Consider the following 18975-nt stretch of genomic DNA (forward strand, 5'->3'; position numbering starts at 1 on the left):
ACAAATGTAATCTTTAGGATTGAATATGATGTGTGATACTACTTAAAACCCACTGTATTTTGCTTAATGCTTGTCTATTTCTCATAACAGTATGGCCCTTGATAAAAAATATCAGGTTTAAAAGTGTTAACAACTACAATTTCCGGCATTAGCAGCGTTAGCATTAGCATCTGTCAATTGAACTCTGGAACTGTTTTGGTTATTGCCAGAACCGTTTTCATTAGCATTATCGTTTGGTCTCTTCAAAGGAATCTTATCACCAACTGCCAAAAATATTTCATTGACGTTATACCCTGTCTTAGCACTAGTCTCAAAGAACAACAAATTCTCTTCATCTGCTAGCTTTTGACCTTCTTCGGTGGCAACTTTACGTTCGTTTTCCCCATTCTCTTCTATCAAATCAACTTTATTGCCTGCCAATGCTATTACTATATCTCCACTTGCTTGTTCATGTAATTCTTTCACCCAATGGCGGGCTTTAATAAAGGATTGCGGTTTAGTAACATCGTAAACAATCAACGCAGCTTGTGCATTTCTATAGTACATAGGAGCTAAAGAAGCAAATCTCTCTTGACCAGCAGTATCCCATATTTCAAATTTGATAGTATGGTCATCGATGTTGACTCTTTGTGTTAAAAATGCAGCGCCAATAGTTGGCTCTTTGTTCTCAGAAAAATCGTTCGACACAAACCTCACAACAATACTCGATTTCCCAACTGCAGCCTCACCTAATAGCACTAATTTAACAGAGGCAACGTTTGAATTCATGTTGTATTTTCAGTAATGCAGAACAAGTATAGTTATATGTATAAAAGTAATAATATGCGTCAGTTTCTTTCTCGCTATAGTCTTTAGTTTCTCGACGTAAAATCTAGCACATATACAGTTATATGCTATCCACAACTATACCAGCGTATTGCTATCTCGAGGGGATACCTTTATTAACATCAACTACTGATAATTAATCATAACGCCATCGTTTTATAGTTAGAGAAACCTTTGGATTAAAAAGATCAGGACAATCGAACTTCAATTAAGGAGTTTCGTGGTGGATGACTCCGACGCAACGTAAGTGACACACTTCCTGAATAAAGACATATGTTTACGATAAGAGTGCCAGGACTAGTGTCAAGAAGTCTTTCGGATGATCTATGTAGGTATGTGTAGTATTATATTTGTATATTGTGCGTTTTACCTAGACGTAGATACTAGATATATTGGTTATAATCTTGGTTTTGGTGGTGTTGTGGCATCGATGTTAGTGACTATCTGTCCATCGTTTTTTATCTGGGAGGTATTGACAGTTGAGTCCTCAGAGTTGCCAAAAAATACGACTGTGACTGTTAAATCGTCTCTATACTTTCTTGAGATTGGTGATGGGATGCTAACTAATGTGGAGACATACTCTTTGGACCCTCCTGCGCTCAATGCGTTTCTGATCAAGTGAGTCGATACATTCAAATCTTCCAATATGTACTCAGGAGTATTCTTACCCTTCGTATTGTTTCCATTCTTGTATCTGAATGCAGGCCTTTGTGCATCTTTATCGGTAGATAAGTCATTCACTAATGGTAATTTGAAATTAATTTTTTTATTGAGTAGTTTCGATTTCTTGGTTATATCATTGGCAACTGGTTGCCTTTCCATCCATCTAATGACTAATCCTGCAATTTCTTCATTTGTTAATAATTCAAATAAACCATCAGATCCCATAACCATGAATTTCGCTTTTTGCAAGTCGATTTTGGTTGTGGTGATTTCTGGCCTTGCAGTAACATATGGAGGAGTTAAGAAGTTCCTTGGCTCTTTTCTAAAATAAAGTTTAACATGATCAGGTAATTCGTTCAAAGATTTTCCGTCAATATCTTTCACTTTATAACGGTAGTCTCCAAATGCCCTCGAAGGTTGCAATGATCCTAGTACTCTACCGTTTTTGATACAATGGGGTTCGTCTGGATGCTCATTCTTGATTCTTTCCACTTCAGCCAAGTTATCACCTGTTTGGTCGGTAGATAATGCTTTTACTGTATATTCTCCGGATGGCAATTGCTCACATATTAATGCTCTGGAGTCACCAGTCACTGCAACTTTCATAATAGAGTTCTTAGAATCATAAACCGATAACAACGCACAAGAGCCACTGATGGCCGGTAGTGACGATATCATATTCTCCTTTGTTGGTTTGTCAAGTAATCTTTTTAATGATTCGTAAACAATATCGCTATCCAACTGCAGAAACCCTTTTTCAATCGCATCATCAAATTGTGCAGAGTATTGTTCTGTGTCGGTATTTTCAGTTACAGAAAAGAGTTCATTCAACTGAGTGGCAACATACCTTACCAAATCTTTTGTAAGCTTTGCAGAAGTGAAAGGCCCACTGTGACCGTCAAATATACCAAAGAAGTATAAATTAGACTGAGCAGCATCCACAGAAGCTTCTAAATTTGATACATTTCCTTCAACAATGTCATATCTAGGTACAGTAAGGATTTGTTCAATATGGTTGTCCTCGATTGGGTTATTAGAAGGTAATTGAGAAATATCGTAACGTACAATACCTTTTCCTTGGTTCACGAACAAGCTTTCTTCTAAATCGTGTAACTTCTTGTTAACCTCTTCATCTGTCAACAGCATAACAGAATTCTTATTGTTCTCAGTAGATGAGTTTTCATTATCGTTCATTCCTGAAGAATACTGCCTTAATCCTTTAATGCTATCCAATGCAAGAACGTTATTTGTAGAGAAGTAATGGTATGCAAGTAGCAATGAACCACTTGTAAGTATAGCGATGTTTGTATTAATACGGTTTGGAAGACGAGGATCTGTATTCTCTCTCCCATAACCATTTTGATTCTTACTTTTGCTGAAATGAGTGAAATAGGTTCGATATAACAACTTGTTATAGTTCTTCTTGGAGAGACATCTGCTTAATGTTTTCTTCAGAGAAACTTGGACAATAGATGGCATATTGTGCATTCGTTCCTTTCGCACCTTTTATTATGGATGCTAAACACAATATCAAAACGAAATTCACTGGGTTGTTTGTTTATCTCCAAAGCAACAGCTATCCTTTATATATATCTGTGTCTGTGTGTGTGTCAGATTGAATAGAATGACTGTAAACGATATAAGTATACTGTAAATGTATACATAATGTTTTAACTAAAGAATACCATTTTCTGTTTTTATGTTGTCCTTAAACATCAAAACTGTAATGTCGGAAACCTTCACAAAATAGATGCCTTAAAGTGAGACAAGGCTCTTGAAAGGTTGTCTTAAAGGGTTTAATGTCGATATATTTATTATTTAAATATATTATTCCAATGCTAAACTAGATGATATGATATATAAATATATACATATATATGTATATGGTGTGAACCTATATTGTTCTTGATACAGATAGGAGGTGATATGGGCTTATCTTCTTGGTGCTCGCATCCTCGCTAGTCGTCTTTGCATTGGATGGCCTTGACTCATTGATCCCATTCTTACTGATGACTGGTCATTAGTAGAAATTGCACTGGTGGACATACCGTTGAATCCAAAACCTGGGTTCGATGGAGTAGGCGATGGGGTGGAAGCTCCGAATATAGTGGCTGGGTTGGAAACTGCTGAATTGGCAAAGTTTAAGTTGATTGATGAGGATGGGTTAAATGCAGGTGGTGGTGGTTGTAGCCCGTTTGGTGCGTTGTAACTATTCATACCAAACATGTATGGGCCGCTATTAGTATTCATAGTAGCATTGCTGCCAAATGTGTTCATTCCACTCATTGCCGAACTAAAGGCAGTCGGACCAGCGGTTGAAGGAGTAGTGCTACCACCAAACTTAAACCCTTGACTTGGTGTGTTATTATTATTAGCAGCATTGGGTTGATTAGCAAATGCTGGAGCAGGTTGAGTATCCTTCTTCATAAAACTGAACGTAGAACCGCTGTTAGCGGCATTGGTTGTAATGTTGCTACCTCCTGACAACAATGGGTTAGCAGGCTTGGTCAATAAAGGATTTATCACCGGATTTGCAGGCCCTGAACCAGTGTTGAAAGAAAATAGATTAGTCTTAGTGTCGGTGGAAAGTTCAGTAGGTGTCACAGTAGGTGTTGGTGTTGGAGTAGGTGTGCTCTTTGGTTTATCGAACGAAAAAGATGGTTTTGTAGATTTATTAGCTGTTGAATTTGCTAATGCGTTGCTTAAGTTAAATGAAAACACTGAATTTGGCTTGTCGACCCCAGTAGCTGCGTTGGTTTCTTCTTTTACCTTCGGTTCCGTACCACCAAACTGGAAAGATGGCGCTGTGGTTGCAGTCTTTTCAGTTGAGTTTGTTGTACCAAAGGAAAACGATGGGGCTTTAGTTGCTTCTGTTGGCTTGGCATCATTTTTTAATCCAAAAGAAAGTGAAGGCGGGGTTGATTTCACACCTGTATCTTTCTTGCCAAGCCCGAACGAGAAGGAAGGTTTTCCTGATTCTTCCTTGTCAGTTTCTGGTTTGGCACCAAAACTGAATGATGGCTTGGTATCATTTGGTGTAGAGGATAACAAGAAAGCCGGTTTTTTCAATGTATCTTCTTCTTCCTTCTTGACAATGGGCTCTGTTGGCTTACTTATGGCGCTGCCGAAGGTAAACGGTTTCTTAGCCAGCGGCTCTGCATTAGGTTCGTTAGAGGATGAACCAAACGAGAATTGTTTCGTCGGTTTTTGTTCTGTAGACGACTCTGAAGAAGCTGCAAATGGGAAACGTTTCTTTCTTGTTGGCTCATCCTCAGTATCTGCGTCATCGGCAAGTTTAGAAGTCAATGATTTTTCTGGGTTGAAGATCAAAGTGGAAGGTTTTCCCTCGAAAGTGACTTTCTTTTCCTCTGGTTCCTTATGAGAGTCAGATTTTGGTAAACCAAATGAAAACGCAGGTTTAGTGTCTGATTTCTGTTCCAAGGCCGGATGTTTTGTAGTCTCCGAAGTGAAGTTCCCAGTTTGCAATGCATTAGGAGACGGCAATTTGTCGTTTGTCTCAGATTCTTCCGCCGATGTAATAAAATCAAACCCGACTGTTGGTGTGACTTTCGGTTTTACAGATGGCATTGTCGCTGAAGGGACATTGATCTTTATGCCTTGAGCTGAGTCTACCAGAGGGGCCGCAGCGGAGGCAATCCCATTGACCAACAGGTCTTTCTGCCCCTTTGACAACTGGGCGGTGGGGGCAGACGCCAGCGCAATGGCAGGCTTGAATTTTTTTACGTCCACTGTAACTGGCGACGACGGTTTGGCTGGGTGGGTTTGAATCGCCACGGGCACATCCTCGAGATCGTACTCGAAATCAGCAGACCACACGCCATTCTGCCGTCCTGGCTTGTTCTTCTTGCGAGTGCTCTTCAACTGCACTTCCGCAACATTCTGAGAACCCTTGGCGCTGCGTCTGTCCACGGACAACGCCCTGACTTGACTGTACCGCTGCAACTGCCTCTCGCGCAACAACATCAACCGCTGCAACGGCAGCAACGGCAACACCGGCGGCCTGGCCATGCTGCCATGGTTCCCATCCTGCTCGTACAGCACAACCGACGCCTCTGCTCCACCACCGCTCTCCACACGTCTCTTCTTCGTCTGCTCCGGCCCACGGCCGTGTTCTTGCGTGTCTCCGGAAGACCCTTGGCGCCCACCCACAGCCCTATTAATCGGCATCTTGATGAAGTCCAGTATGGTCGACGAAATCGACCTCTTAGACGTCGTCCTCGAGTCCTCGACAGCTCTTCTCGCGACCTTAACTTCGGCCATATTTTAGTATCTCACTCGCTGTTTTCTCACGACACCTTGCAGTCATCACACCCATACCCCCCACTCACCAGACCCACCACCCCCCACTCTTATAGCCCTCGCCAGCCTCCTCATCCCTGTACTCAACCGACACCACAGCCTCTCGCAACTGGCCATTGCTGGTGCCGGTGCTGCATATTCACAATTTGCAGGTTGTGCTAACCCAAATGTCCACTGTGGGAAAGCCGGCCGGCCGGGCAACCGCGAGGGCTCAGAACAACACGACGTGTTAACAAAGCAGCAGCCGATTAAAGGTCAACTCGACATTGAACTGAACTGAACTGAATGGAACTGAATGGAACTGGCCATTGTGTGGGTGTGTTGCGTTGGAGTTGCTTGGGGTATAAGTTGGGGTGTTCAGTTGTTGAGTTGGTAGTGTGTGGTTCAGAAGAGTTGGCTGACTAGCAAGAGCGGAAAGGAGCACTGTTTCGATCGCGATAACGAATTAGTTTCTGTGTGGTTGTGTGCAGTTGTGGATATATTTCTGTTTTATTGTTTGTGTGAATAGAGTCATGGATTATAAGAGGATGTTGTACCCGGCTGGCAACAGTAGAGAGGGCACGTATAAGTTCTTTTGCGGTGTGGGTGTGATGATGCTTTTGATTTACGTTTTAATTGACAACCTGCCAGCGTTGGTGCGCAGGGACGATGCTGGTGTTGGGCACTATTCGCATTATTTTGGCAAATCGTTCTATTCTTCCCACGATGACGACGATGAGCCGGAGTATGTTTATCCAGGTAGAGTCAAGTACAACTACTACGACGGTCCTAAAGAAGACGCTTGTCTGGTCATGGTTACTAAAAACGAGGAATTGTACGACGTTCTGTTGACTGTGAAAAATGTGGAGGACAGGTTCAACCTGAAGTACAATTACGATTGGGTGTTTGTTAACAACATTCCGTTCTCTGAGGACTTCAAGTTCGTCATTGGGGAGATGGTCACCGGCAAAGTTTATTTCTCGACGATTCCAAACAAGCACTGGGATGTTCCTGCTGCTGTCGACAAGAAGAAGGCGTTGGACGCAAGAGTCCAACAGGTGTCTGCACAGGTCTCCAGGGCCGGGCAGCTGAAGTTGAGACAGCTGTGGAGATACATGTCTGGCTACTTCCACTGGGACCCTGTCTTTGACCAATACAAGTACTACTGGATTATTGAGCCAGACATGAAGTTGACCTGCGATGTCAACTACGACGTGTTCAAGTTCATGAAGGACAACAACAAGCAGTACGGCTTCTTTCACTCTAGGAAGACGCAGACCGCCGCAGTGAAGTCCCTGTGGCCAGCAGTCACTGAGTTCATGAGCGCCAATCCAGAAATGCTGGCCCAAGACAATATGCTAAGATTCATCAGTGACGATGAAGGCAAGTCGTACAACATGTGTGGCTTCGAATCGAGCATCGAGATCGGCTCTTTCGAATTCTTCAGGTCGAAGGAGTACCAGGTCCTTTTCCAGAACCTGGACGCCCGAAACGGTTGGTTTTACGAGAGATGGACCGCCAGTGACTTCAGAGCAGTAGCCGCCTCGTTGCTGTTGAACAAGGATCAGCTGCACCATTTCGGTGACTTCGGTTACAACCACAAATTGAGCAAGTACACTATGGAAGCTGTGTGTCCGTTGGACAAGCAAATGAGACTGGAAAACAAATGTGCATGCAACGCCTACAACGCCATGTCATGGACGTCCAACTCCTGTCTACCTAAATTCTACGACATCCAAGAAAGAATCAAGCCAGACAGATGGAAAGGTATGCAAGCTATTTAGACGTACCCTTTCTAGCACATACACACATGAACTTAAATAAATAGATGTAACATATATACGTGTCATTAAAATAGAGACCGCTTTTACCTTGCCTTGGTGGCAGCAGGCACTTCGCTAATCGATGTTTTCAGACTAAGAAACACAGTAAGTGAATAAATATCTGAATCTATCAATCGCCAATGGTCAATGGTCACTCGCCAATCGCCAATGCACCAGCAATGCCACTGCCAACCGGCCATGACTTCGAGTCGCATAGCTGCTGCTTCAGACACAGTGTCCGTTACCCGGATCTGGCCATTACGGCTACCCAAAGCCAACGGACATGGAGAATTGAAAGATGTTTACGTTGTTCTTTTGCAATCAAGCAAGACCCTAGGTCGTAAAATGAATGATAGTTGAGTCAATGGTAGCAATGCGTTCAATGATCCCTTGATTGATGATTAGATAGTTTTTATAATCAGTGTTTCAATGGTTGTGTAGTTCTATTTTGTTTGGGATCGGTTTGGTTCATAAGAAAAATTCCCCCCAGAGACGGACAGTTTTGTATACATACCCATACCCACACATTCTTTTCACTTATGTTGCCAAAGGAAAAGAGCAAGTATAAGAAGAACGGGAACGATCTGGCGTTCTTGTTCTTCCGTCATTCCCGAGTGATTGGGGCAGTTATGGTTGTCTTGTTCACTTTGTTCATGGTTTTTGAGAAAAAAGACGATTTCACAAGTGCTTCTTATGTCTTACCTTCTTTCGAGGGCAAGTCGTACATGGACAGAGGAGATTATATCTATTCATCAAGAGTTGGGTCCACTTCTGGAAAGACTTCCAGAGTCAAAGCCGCAATGGTTGTCCTGGTTAGAGACAAAGATCTGTACAGTTTGGTCGATGCCATTAAGCAAGTCGAAGACCGCTTTAATAAGAACTTCAATTATGATTGGGTCTTCCTGAGCGAAGCTCTGTTCTCTGATGATTTTAAGGAAGTCACTACTGCTTTGGTCAGTGGTAAAACCAAATACGGTTTGATTCCGGAGTCGCAATGGTCATACCCAGAATGGATCGATCAAAAAAGAGCAGCCGCAGTCAGAGAAGAAATGAGAAAAGCTGAGATTATTTTCGGTGATATGGAATCATATAGACACATGTGTAGATACGAAAGTGGTTTCTTCTACAGACATCCTGAATTGGAAGAATACGATTATTACTGGCGTATCGAACCGGATATCAAGTTGCATTGTGATATCAACTACGATATCTTCAGATTCATGAAAGATAACGGTAAGAAATATGGTTTCACAATCTCCATCCATGAGTACGTGTCTACTATCATGACTCTATGGAACACCACAAAGGAGTTCATGGCGGAACACCCGGAGCATATCCACGAAAATAACATGCTGGACTTCATTAGTGATGACGGTGGTGAATCTTACAACAACTGTCATTTCTGGTCGAATTTCGAAATCGGTGATTTGAATTTCTGGAGAGGCGAGGCTTACTCTGCTTACTTCGATCATCTGGATAAAGCAGGTGGATTTTTTTACGAGAGATGGGGTGATGCTCCAGTCCATTCCATCGCTGCTGCGTTACTATTAGACCGTAATGAAATCCATCATTTCAATGATTTAGGTTACTTCCACAACCCATTCCACCAATGTCCAATCGACGACGTCGTCAGGTTCGAAAATAGATGCGGTTGTGACCCAGCATTAGATTTCACATGGAAGGACTTCTCATGTGGTGTCCAATTCTATACTGTGAATGAATTGAAAAAACCAGACGGTTGGGTAGGTCATGTCGGTTAGCTTTTTGTACATATATATAAAGATGTTCTGCCAAAAATAAAGAATCAAACACCCCCTTCAATACTTTTCTGTTATTTAAAAAGTTAATTTTGTAATTATAATAAATAATTCTACTTATTAATCAGACAACCTAGTCAAATATTTAGCTTGACTATTACATAGTTCTTCTTAGCTTAACCTTTCAAATTGATCATTAAATGACTTTTTCACTGTGAAGCCTTTAACGGTTTTGCAAGAAAGCTTTAATTTGAAAAATAAAATCAGCTACAATATAATTTATCTCAAGGTACAATTATTTAAAAGTTTATTGATGTATAATACAATATGTTGAGGATTTAAGGATTCTTGGTGCTGAGATACTCAAGGAGACGATAAGATCATTGCGAAGGTAGATTAGTTATTTTACTTTGAATTACAAGAGAAGAAAGATGAGCACACCAGCAAATTTATTTCCAGGTTTAAGTGATATATCCGATGTCTTGGAGGAATATCCGATTGAGACGTCCAGATATTTGACATTGCTACATGAGATAGATGCAAAATGTATCCACGCTTTACCTTTCCTGAATGAGCAAATCCAAGAGTTCGTCAAGTTCACTGGAAAGAATTCTAAAATACCTCCAAAGGAGTCATCCCACCCAGAAAATAAGTTAGAAAATTTGATTAATATTAACAGACTCTTTGAAGAACTTATACCCTCGCTGGAAGAAAAAATGTATGTGTCTTCAATCATGTTGAAATCGATGGAAGAGTTGACTACTAGATTGGAGCTAGGATATGAAGTGGCATTGAAGAATGAAGAGATCCCTGAAAAATTAAGGATTGGTGTCAATAATCATCCTGCAATGCATTTACATCATGAGTTAATGAAAAAAATTGAAACGGCAAAGACTGGCACTTCTCATAAATCTGCACAAAGCTCCAAAAGTGAATTAAGAAGGGAAGCCATGGCCGCAAGCAAAAAACAGCATGAGACTAAAGATAAGAGTAGTAAAAACGAAAAGACAGCAGCCACATCAACAATTCCTGCCGCTGGAGTTACAGACTCAGCAACAGCAACCTCGGGAAGAAAAAATGGAAACCACAATAATACAGGCCATGAATCCAAGAAACGTAAAACTAATAAAGACAAAAATAACAGTACTCATCCAGGGGTCGTAGCGCCAAAACCAAAAGTCAACGAATATGGCGAACCATTATATTGCTATTGCAATAGGATAGCATTCGGAGAAATGGTGGGTTGCGACGGTGCTAATTGTGAACTAGAATGGTTCCATCTACCGTGCATTGGATTAACAACGTTACCAAGAGGGAAATGGTATTGCAATGACTGCAAAAAGACAAAGAAAAACAATTAGTATACATTTAACGATATATATATCTGTCTATCGACATATCTAAAGGAAAAGGAAATTTACGTACACAGGTAAGAAATGTATCTATACATCTATATAACATTCATCTAATTTAAGTAACTAAACCGTCGTTACAGTCTTCAGATCAGAGAACTGAAAGGTTACAAATAAGCTCATCGCCATAATAAACCTTTACGCTCTCACACGATATTGAAAATAATTTGCATAGTGAAAAATTTTGAAACTGGACAACGATGAGTAACATTTATTAATTGTAGTTGTTGTATAATTGTAATTAGGTTTGTCATATGATTATGTTATGATTGTTTGAGTAGTTGATTTATTTAGATCTATTTCAAGGTTTTTTTTCATGTGTACCAATCGTATAGCAAGTTCCTAATAGTGGGTTTTTATCGAGAAACGCAAAGTTGTTTGTTTTGAAATTATTACACGATGAGTGCTCAAGATGTTGAACAAGTAGCTCAAGATGTCAGCAAATTGAATGCTACTGAGGCCAAGAAGGAACAAGTCGTCACTCCATGGGATGTCGAAGGTGCTGTCGATGAACAAGGTAATGCCCAAGAAATTGATTACGAGAAACTGGTTAAACAATTCGGTACCAAAGCTATCAATCAAGAGACTTTAGATAGATTTGAAAGAGTCACTGGTCAAAAACCACATCATTTCATGCGCAAAGGTCTATTCTTCAGCGAACGTGACTTCTCCCAAATTTTGGATCTATATGAACAAGGTAAACCATTTTTCTTGTATACAGGTAGAGGTCCATCAAGTGATTCAGTTCATATGGGTCATATGATTCCATTCTTATTCACTAAATGGTTACAAGAAGTTTTTGATGTTCCATTAGTCATTGAATTGACTGATGATGAGAAATTCTTGTTTAAACAAAAATTAACCATTAAGGATGTTAAAGGTTTTGCCCGTGAAAATGCTAAGGATATCATTGCTGTTGGTTTCAATCCTGAGAACACTTTTATCTTCTCAGATCTGTCATACATGGGTGGTGGTTTCTACGAAACTGTTGTTCGTGTCTCAAGACAAATCACAGGTTCCACCGCTAAAGCTGTCTTCGGTTTCAATGACTCTGATTGTATTGGTAAGTTCCATTTTGCATCCATCCAAATTGCTTCTGCCTTCCCAAGTTCCTTCCCTGAAGTTTTGGGTTTACCAGATAAAACACAATGTTTGATTCCTTGTGCTATTGATCAAGATCCATATTTCAGAGTTTGTAGAGATGTTGCGCAAAAATTGAAATTCACTAAACCAGCTTTGTTACATGCCAAATTTTTCCCAGCTTTACAAGGTTCTTCAACCAAAATGTCGGCATCTGATGAAAATAGTGCTATTTTTTTAACTGATACAGCCAAACAGATCCAAAAGAAGATCAACAAGCATGCTTTCAGTGGTGGTCAAGGTACAATGGAGTTGCATAGAGAGCTTGGTGGTAATCCAGATGTGGATGTTGCTTTCCAATATTTGTCATTTTTTAAGGATGATGATGAATTCCTAAAGAAAACTGCTGATTCGTACAGAAGTGGTGAATTACTTTCTGGTGAAATGAAGAAGTTATGTATTGAGACTTTACAAGAATTTGTTAAGAATTATCAAGAACGTAGAAGTCAAGTCACTGATGAAGTTTTAGAAAAGTTTATGAGACCACACAAATTGGTTTGGGGTCAAAAGGAGAGATTGGTGCCTATCAAGCCAAAGGAACCAAAGAAATAAGTATATAGATGTTTGTAATATAAAATAAAGTACAATACGACTAATAGAATTTTGAATAGTATCCTTTCAATGTGGGCGTGCGTATTTATTGATAGATATTTGAATAAAGCTTGTCATAAAATCGTTCGCTGTTTATAAAAGGTCTAGTATTATGATTGATTATATAATATTTGTTAATTTAATTATTTTTGTAAATATTCTACTAATGCATCTATGGTAATAATAGGGACATTGAATTTCTTAGAGAATTCGATACAGTCATCCAGCCTCATCATCGATCCGTCCTCATCTTTGACTAATTCACAGATGACACCGACTTCTTGTAGACCACTCAATCTACATAGATCGACGGCAGCCTCTGTGTGGCCACGTCTCTTCAATACACCGCCATCGACTGCCCTCAAAGGACAGATATGGCCTGGTTTCAAGAAGCTCTTTGGCGTAGAGGATGGGTCCGCCAATTTTCTGCATGTCAAAGCTCTGTCATGGGAAGAGATACCTGTTGTGGTTCCTTCCTCGTAGTCGACGGTGATGGTATATGCTGTTCCGTGTCTGTCGTCGTCGAAAGACTCGTATTTCATGTTTCTCAATAATGGTAGATCCAAGTTGTCAGCGATCTTGTTGGACATTGGGGCACATACGTAACCCGAAGAGTGACGCACTAGGAAACCCATGTCCTTGTATGTAATATTTTCAGCAGCACAGATCAAGTCACCTTCATTCTCACGGTTTTCGTCATCCATCACAATGACGAACTTGTTCTGCTTGAAATGCTCAATGACATCTTCGATTGGAGTGAATGCGGACATGTGTGTGTGCGTACGGTAGTGTACTGTTGTATGATCTAGATGCTCTGGAACCCAGGTCAAATTGATGAAGCAGACTCGTGACACACAGCCGCTTATATATGCAACTGCGACGACGATTGCAGTTGTCCAACACCAGTCTATTACTAATTTCAATGACTGAAAAATTCTGACAAGGTGATACTGTGACCTTGTTTCTAGCAAGCCGTGAAACTTCTGGGTGCTTAAAACGGTAAACGCCGGCGGTAACGCCGGCAGAAAACGCTGCCGGAGATAAAAAGCTCCCAGGCCGTCCGGGTAACCGCATCAGCAACCACTGCAACTGCAACAGCAGCAGCTTATTCAGTTGACTCGAACAAGCTGCCTGACGGCAACAGAGCTATATCTCGAGCACACATTACATATCCTGCAACGAAACGTATATTCAATTGCTTCCAACCAACGCCAACATGCACTCGCAGAGTCGTCTCATTGACCACTTCTTACCCGAATGCTTCAACCACATTCCTTCGACGTTAGTAATTAATAAGCAATTATTACTAATGTGTTTAAGCATAGTGCGGTAAGCCTTATTGGATAGACTTAAATTCCATGCATCGGTGCACCTCCCGAACTGTTTTCATTATCAATCTCTTCATTGCAGTGTAACTGCTACCCATCATTCCCATACCGGTTCTTTTTATTTCATGTGGGTTGATGCTAAACCTTGATTATTAATCCAGTTGTAGTTTGGGTCAACAGGTCCAAGATGGAACATTCAATTGATATATATATGTGTGCATATGTGCATCGTATAAATAAATAACTTGATGCACAGCGTTCAGCACTCTTGTCTTATAATCGCAAAGCACAAATACAGTATACATTAACAACCATGAGCTTTGTTAAAAATAATTCTAATGCTTTCTTAAAAGAATCCAACTTATTCAAACCAATCACTGTTGGTGATATAACGTTGGGCCAGCGCATCTCTATGTCACCATTGACTAGAATGAGAGCAGATCCGTCTAATCATGTTCCAAAAGAAATCGTCACTACCTACTACAAACAACGTGCTGAAAGGAAAGGAACTTTAATCATCTCAGAGGCCACTTTCATCTCAGAGGCCGCTACTGGTTACGACCATGCGCCAGGTATCTATTCAAAAGAACAAATTGAGGCTTGGAAGAAAATTATCAAAGCTGTTCATGATGAGGGCTCATTCTTCTTCTCTCAACTGTGGAGTTTAGGATGGCAAGCATCCCCAGAGTCGATCGCCAAGCATGGTTTGCAATATTTGGCCCCTTCTGAGTCTCCATTCATGGATGAAACGCAAGAAAAAGCCTGTAAGGATAACAACGTCAAGCAACATGCAATGACTAAAGAGGAGATCAAGAGCATGGTTGCTGACTATGTTCAAGCCGCTAAGAATGCAATTGAGGCCGGTGCTGATGGTGTAGAAATCCATGCTGCTAATGGTTACTTACCAAATCAATTTTTGGATCCACTGTCTAACAGAAGAACTGACGAATATGGTGGTTCTATTGAAAATAGATGTAGATTTGTTTTGGAGATTGTCGATGGCGTCATTGAAGCTGTCGGTGCTTCTAAAGTCGGCATCAGACTTTCACCATACGGCACGTATGGTTCCATGACCGGCTCTGCAGACCCAACTCTATTAGCTACATATGCCTTCGTAGTTGGTGAACTTGAAAAGAGAGCTAAATCTGGTAAAAGAATGGCTTATATACATGCCATCGAGCCGGAGAAATCAGATATTGAAGCTGGTAAGTCTCTAAATTTTATTTTCTCCATTTGGGAAGGTGTGGTTATTAGAGCTGCTAATATGATCCAAAATTTTGAGAAAACCAAAGAATTCGTCGATAACAACGACAGAACAATCATCTCATATGGCTCTTTTTTCATTGCTAATCCAGATTTGATCGATCGTTTGGAAAAGGGCTTGCCATTTAACAAGCCTGATGTTTCCCTTTTCTTCACTAGAGAAAAGGAAGGTTACATTGATTATCCAGTGTACGCAGACGCTGTTAAGCTAGGTTACAAATTAGAAGAATAAGTAACTCAAAAATTGTCAAATAGTCTTTCTTCACCAATTTATTTATCTATGTAGGTATCTGTTTTTATGTCCTCTATGCACTTGCAGTGGGTATAGGAGCAAGTCAATTCTATTCTATGTTAATCTATTTTCTATTCTAATTGCAACTGTAAGGAGAATTAAATAATTGACGCCATCAACTGAATAGGAATGGCCATTTGCTATTTACTGACACTCACTTTTATCCACTGACACTCTTTTATATATATCACGTGACTACTAATAAAATTTTATTTTAATACTAAGCTGATGAGAATGGTATGTACTTCACTCAACTTCAATATAAGATGAAGCATAATTGAAAGTGCATAGAGGCTGTCAACATATATATAGCGACTCAGGTTCTGCGATCTGTATAGCTTAGCATTCATAGATGACTTGGAAAAAATTGGTCAGCTTCCAGTTGGAATATGCCCCACAATATAAAATTACTAAATATGTGTCAGAAGAATCTCATTTACAATTAGTCCATATTGATCACAAGACTTCTCCTCTGGTCCAAGGTTATTTTGCTGTGGCTACAGAATGTGGTAATGACTCCGGTGTTCCACACACCTTAGAACATTTGATCTTCATGGGCTCTCCAAAATACCCATATAAAGGTTTATTGGATACCGTCGGAAACTTATGCATGTCATCGACAAATGCATGGACCGCGACAGATCAAACTGTATACACTCTAACTAGTGCAGGTTGGACAGGTTTTAAAAAATTGTTGCCAATGTACTTGGAACACATTATAAATCCTACATTAACTGATGACGCTTACGTCACGGAAGTTTATCATATTGACCCAGACACTTTGACTGATAAAGGTGTTGTGTATAGTGAGATGGAAGCCATTGAAACTCAAAATTGGTTTGTTACAATGTTGGAGAAGCAACGAATGATGTTCCCAGAAGGCAATGGATACCGTTCTGAAACTGGTGGTTTGACAGAAAACTTAAGAAACTTAACTAATGAGGAAATCAAACAATTTCATGCAGATTACTATAAAAGAGAAAATTTATGTATTATAATATGTGGTAATCTTCCAGAAGAAGAATTGTTGGCCACAGTATCCGAATGGGATAATGAGACAATGGAACCAATAAACAGTGAGAGACCCTTAATGAAAAGGCCTTTTGTTGAATCTGGGATATCCCAAATTCCCCAATCAAGAGATGAGATCGTCGAATCTGTTGTTGAATTTCCAGAATTAGATGAGAGTCAAAGCGAACTATTGTTTTCTTGGATTGGTGAACCATATGATAATTATGAAAATGACTTAGCCACATCTATCTTGTTAGATTATTTAACAGAGACTGCCATCGCGCCATTTAATAAAATATTAGTAGAAATTGAGGATCCAATGGCAAATTCTGTTGATTACTGGACTGATGATTTCAGCAGAACAATAATAAATTTAAGTATTCATGGTGTACCAACAGGAAGAATCGATGAAACTAAGGAAAAGGTATTAGAAATTATTAAAACACATAAAATTGATTTACCAAGAATGAAACAAATGATTGATAACGGCAAATGGGATTACATACTTAGATGTGAAAAAAATGGTGATTCAGTTATATCGCAAGCCGTTATTACTGACTTCATATATGGTGATAAAAATGGCGAATCCTTGAAGAGAACATTATTTGATTTGTCTGATTTCGATGCTATTTTTCACTGGAATGAAGAAAAGTGGCAACAGTTACTAAATGATATTTTTATTAATAATAAACCAGTTATTGTTTTGGGTAAGCCCAGTAAAGCATTATATCAATTACAGGAAGACAGGCAATCAGAAATTATTATTGATAGGGAAGCAGAATGTGTAGCTGATGAAAACAGAAAACCATTTCTAAGAAAATTATTAGATAAAGCTATATTGAATAATGAGAAAGAAATTCCTAGTGAATTATTTGACCGCTATACTATTGAAGATCCTCTAAATAGTGTTGATTTAATTGAAACCCAAGGTATCACACTAATAGACAATTTCAAAGATAATGGCAGTGATGAATTGACTAAAAACCTATTAACTTTGAAACCAAAAGATTTCCCTTTTTTCATTCATGCAGAGCACTTTCAATCGCAATTTATTGAATTTCATGTTTTGGTAAACTCTTGGTCAGTAAAGGATGTCGAGTTATTGCCTTATTTTCACATTTTTAACGAATTGTTTTCTTTACCAATGAGTTTGGATGATGGATCTATAATGTCATATGAAGAAGTTATCACAAAATTAAAGAATGAAACAGTTGACTCAAATATTTCGTTAGGTTTGCAAGGTTCTACAACTGATTTGATTGATTTTAGAATTCGATGTAAATCATTGAATTATATGGAGGCTGTCAAATGGATTAAATATTGTTTGTATGATATGATTTTTGATGAAAAAAGAGTTGGTATTCTTTTAGAAAATTATTGTAATTCTATTGTTGAATTAAAAAGAGAAGGTGACACTATGCTTGAGTCATTAAAAAACAGATATATTTATAATACTAGATCAATGAAAAAATCAGTAGATGCTTTATATGTGGAGGATAAACTTGAATCGATTTTAGATGATTTGGAAGATGGTAAATTTAGTTCAAATATTTTACCAAAACTTGAAGAAATGAGAAAACAATTGAGAGAAAATTTTGCTAATTACCAAATTATTATTTTAGGTGATATCTCTAAAATACTTGATAACTTTTTTGAACCTTGGAATGATTTAATAAATGAACATAAAAAGCATAAGCCATCCGATAAACGGAATAACGGTATTCCGGAAATTCCAAAGCACTTAGAATTGTTAACTCCGTTAGGAAATGATCTAAAACAAAAAGCATTTATTATTACTACACCTGCTTCCGATTCAACATACATGAGTTTAGTAACGAAAGTAAAATTTAATATGGATTATTCTCACCCAGATTATGCGGCAGTGTCTTTAGCATCTGAATATTTACAATGTGTTGAAGGTCCTTTCTGGAAAGGTATCCGTGGTGCAGGTTTAGCCTATGGTGCGAACATGATGGGTCAAACTGAGAGTAATATTTGGGAATTTAGTATCATGAGAGGTACAGATATCATTAAATGTTTCGAAATTGCAAAGAAAATTGTTAATGATTATGCAAATAATGAATTGAACTTTGAGCCAAAATTATTGGAAGGTGCATTGAGTAGTATCATTAACAGAATAGCAACTATGGAAAGTAGTTATTTCAGTTCAGCGATTTCTAAGTATATTGATCAGTTCTTGAGAAAAAGGGGAACTGATTTCAACATAAAATATCTTGAAAATTTGTCCAACGTTGGAGTCGATGATTTAAGATATGTCACAAAGAAATACTTGACAAATCTATTTGATGTCAAGAATGGCGCTGTGTTTATTAGTTGTCATCCGAGTAAGTTAGAAGAAATTCAAAAGTATTTAAAAGCTAATAATTACGAAATTGAAGTTGAAGAGTTAGAGGACGACGAAGATGATGACAATGAGGAAGATGAGGAAGATGATTAAATATTTAGTAGTTCCATTTATATATCACTTTGAACTTCTTTACTATTCAATTTTCTTTAATTGGTGGATGTCTTAAAATTTTATTGATTATTTACTATATCTTATAATATGCA

The 18975-nt window shown here is 39.0% G+C and overlaps 10 protein-coding genes across 10 annotated transcripts; 6 read left to right on the forward strand and 4 right to left on the reverse strand.

Annotated features, from left to right (window-relative positions):
• Positions 1-126: 126 nt before the first annotated feature.
• YPT53 (Rab family GTPase YPT53) lies at positions 127-768 on the reverse strand (the record flags this gene model as incomplete). Its single annotated transcript, XM_003688639.1, has 1 exon — positions 127-768. One exon carries the CDS (start codon positions 766-768, stop codon positions 127-129), a length of 642 nt encoding a protein of 213 aa, XP_003688687.1.
• Positions 769-1221: 453 nt separating this feature from the next.
• Positions 1222-2976, reverse strand: PTC5 (type 2C protein phosphatase PTC5; the record flags this gene model as incomplete). Its single annotated transcript, XM_003688640.1, has 1 exon — positions 1222-2976. One exon carries the CDS (start codon positions 2974-2976, stop codon positions 1222-1224), a length of 1755 nt encoding a protein of 584 aa, XP_003688688.1.
• A 444-nt stretch (positions 2977-3420) lies between these two features.
• On the reverse strand, positions 3421-5769 carry NUP1 (FG-nucleoporin NUP1; the record flags this gene model as incomplete). The annotated part of the gene is made up of 1 exon (XM_003688641.1): positions 3421-5769. One exon carries the CDS (start codon positions 5767-5769, stop codon positions 3421-3423), a length of 2349 nt encoding a protein of 782 aa, XP_003688689.1.
• A 551-nt stretch (positions 5770-6320) lies between these two features.
• On the forward strand, positions 6321-7571 carry TPHA0P00980 (uncharacterized protein; the record flags this gene model as incomplete). The annotated part of the gene is made up of 1 exon (XM_003688642.1): positions 6321-7571. One exon carries the CDS (start codon positions 6321-6323, stop codon positions 7569-7571), a length of 1251 nt encoding a protein of 416 aa, XP_003688690.1.
• A 578-nt stretch (positions 7572-8149) lies between these two features.
• TPHA0P00990 (glycosyltransferase family 15 protein) lies at positions 8150-9370 on the forward strand (the record flags this gene model as incomplete). The annotated part of the gene is made up of 1 exon (XM_003688643.1): positions 8150-9370. One exon carries the CDS (start codon positions 8150-8152, stop codon positions 9368-9370), a length of 1221 nt encoding a protein of 406 aa, XP_003688691.1.
• A 428-nt stretch (positions 9371-9798) lies between these two features.
• Positions 9799-10728, forward strand: PHO23 (Pho23p; the record flags this gene model as incomplete). The annotated part of the gene is made up of 1 exon (XM_003688644.1): positions 9799-10728. One exon carries the CDS (start codon positions 9799-9801, stop codon positions 10726-10728), a length of 930 nt encoding a protein of 309 aa, XP_003688692.1.
• Positions 10729-11178: 450 nt separating this feature from the next.
• WRS1 (tryptophan--tRNA ligase WRS1) lies at positions 11179-12471 on the forward strand (the record flags this gene model as incomplete). The annotated part of the gene is made up of 1 exon (XM_003688645.1): positions 11179-12471. One exon carries the CDS (start codon positions 11179-11181, stop codon positions 12469-12471), a length of 1293 nt encoding a protein of 430 aa, XP_003688693.1.
• A 182-nt stretch (positions 12472-12653) lies between these two features.
• Positions 12654-13280, reverse strand: RIB3 (3,4-dihydroxy-2-butanone-4-phosphate synthase RIB3; the record flags this gene model as incomplete). Its single annotated transcript, XM_003688646.1, has 1 exon — positions 12654-13280. The coding sequence occupies one exon, from the start codon at positions 13278-13280 to the stop codon at positions 12654-12656; it is 627 nt and encodes a 208-aa protein (XP_003688694.1).
• An 871-nt stretch (positions 13281-14151) lies between these two features.
• On the forward strand, positions 14152-15333 carry TPHA0P01030 (alkene reductase; the record flags this gene model as incomplete). The annotated part of the gene is made up of 1 exon (XM_003688647.1): positions 14152-15333. One exon carries the CDS (start codon positions 14152-14154, stop codon positions 15331-15333), a length of 1182 nt encoding a protein of 393 aa, XP_003688695.1.
• Positions 15334-15745: 412 nt separating this feature from the next.
• On the forward strand, positions 15746-18862 carry SDD3 (Sdd3p; the record flags this gene model as incomplete). Its single annotated transcript, XM_003688648.1, has 1 exon — positions 15746-18862. One exon carries the CDS (start codon positions 15746-15748, stop codon positions 18860-18862), a length of 3117 nt encoding a protein of 1038 aa, XP_003688696.1.
• Between the last annotated feature and the right edge of the window lie 113 nt (positions 18863-18975).

The sequence above is a fragment of the Tetrapisispora phaffii genome, chromosome 16 (genome assembly GCF_000236905.1).
Source record: "Tetrapisispora phaffii CBS 4417 chromosome 16, complete genome".
Taxonomy (NCBI): Eukaryota; Fungi; Ascomycota; class Saccharomycetes; order Saccharomycetales; family Saccharomycetaceae; genus Tetrapisispora; species Tetrapisispora phaffii.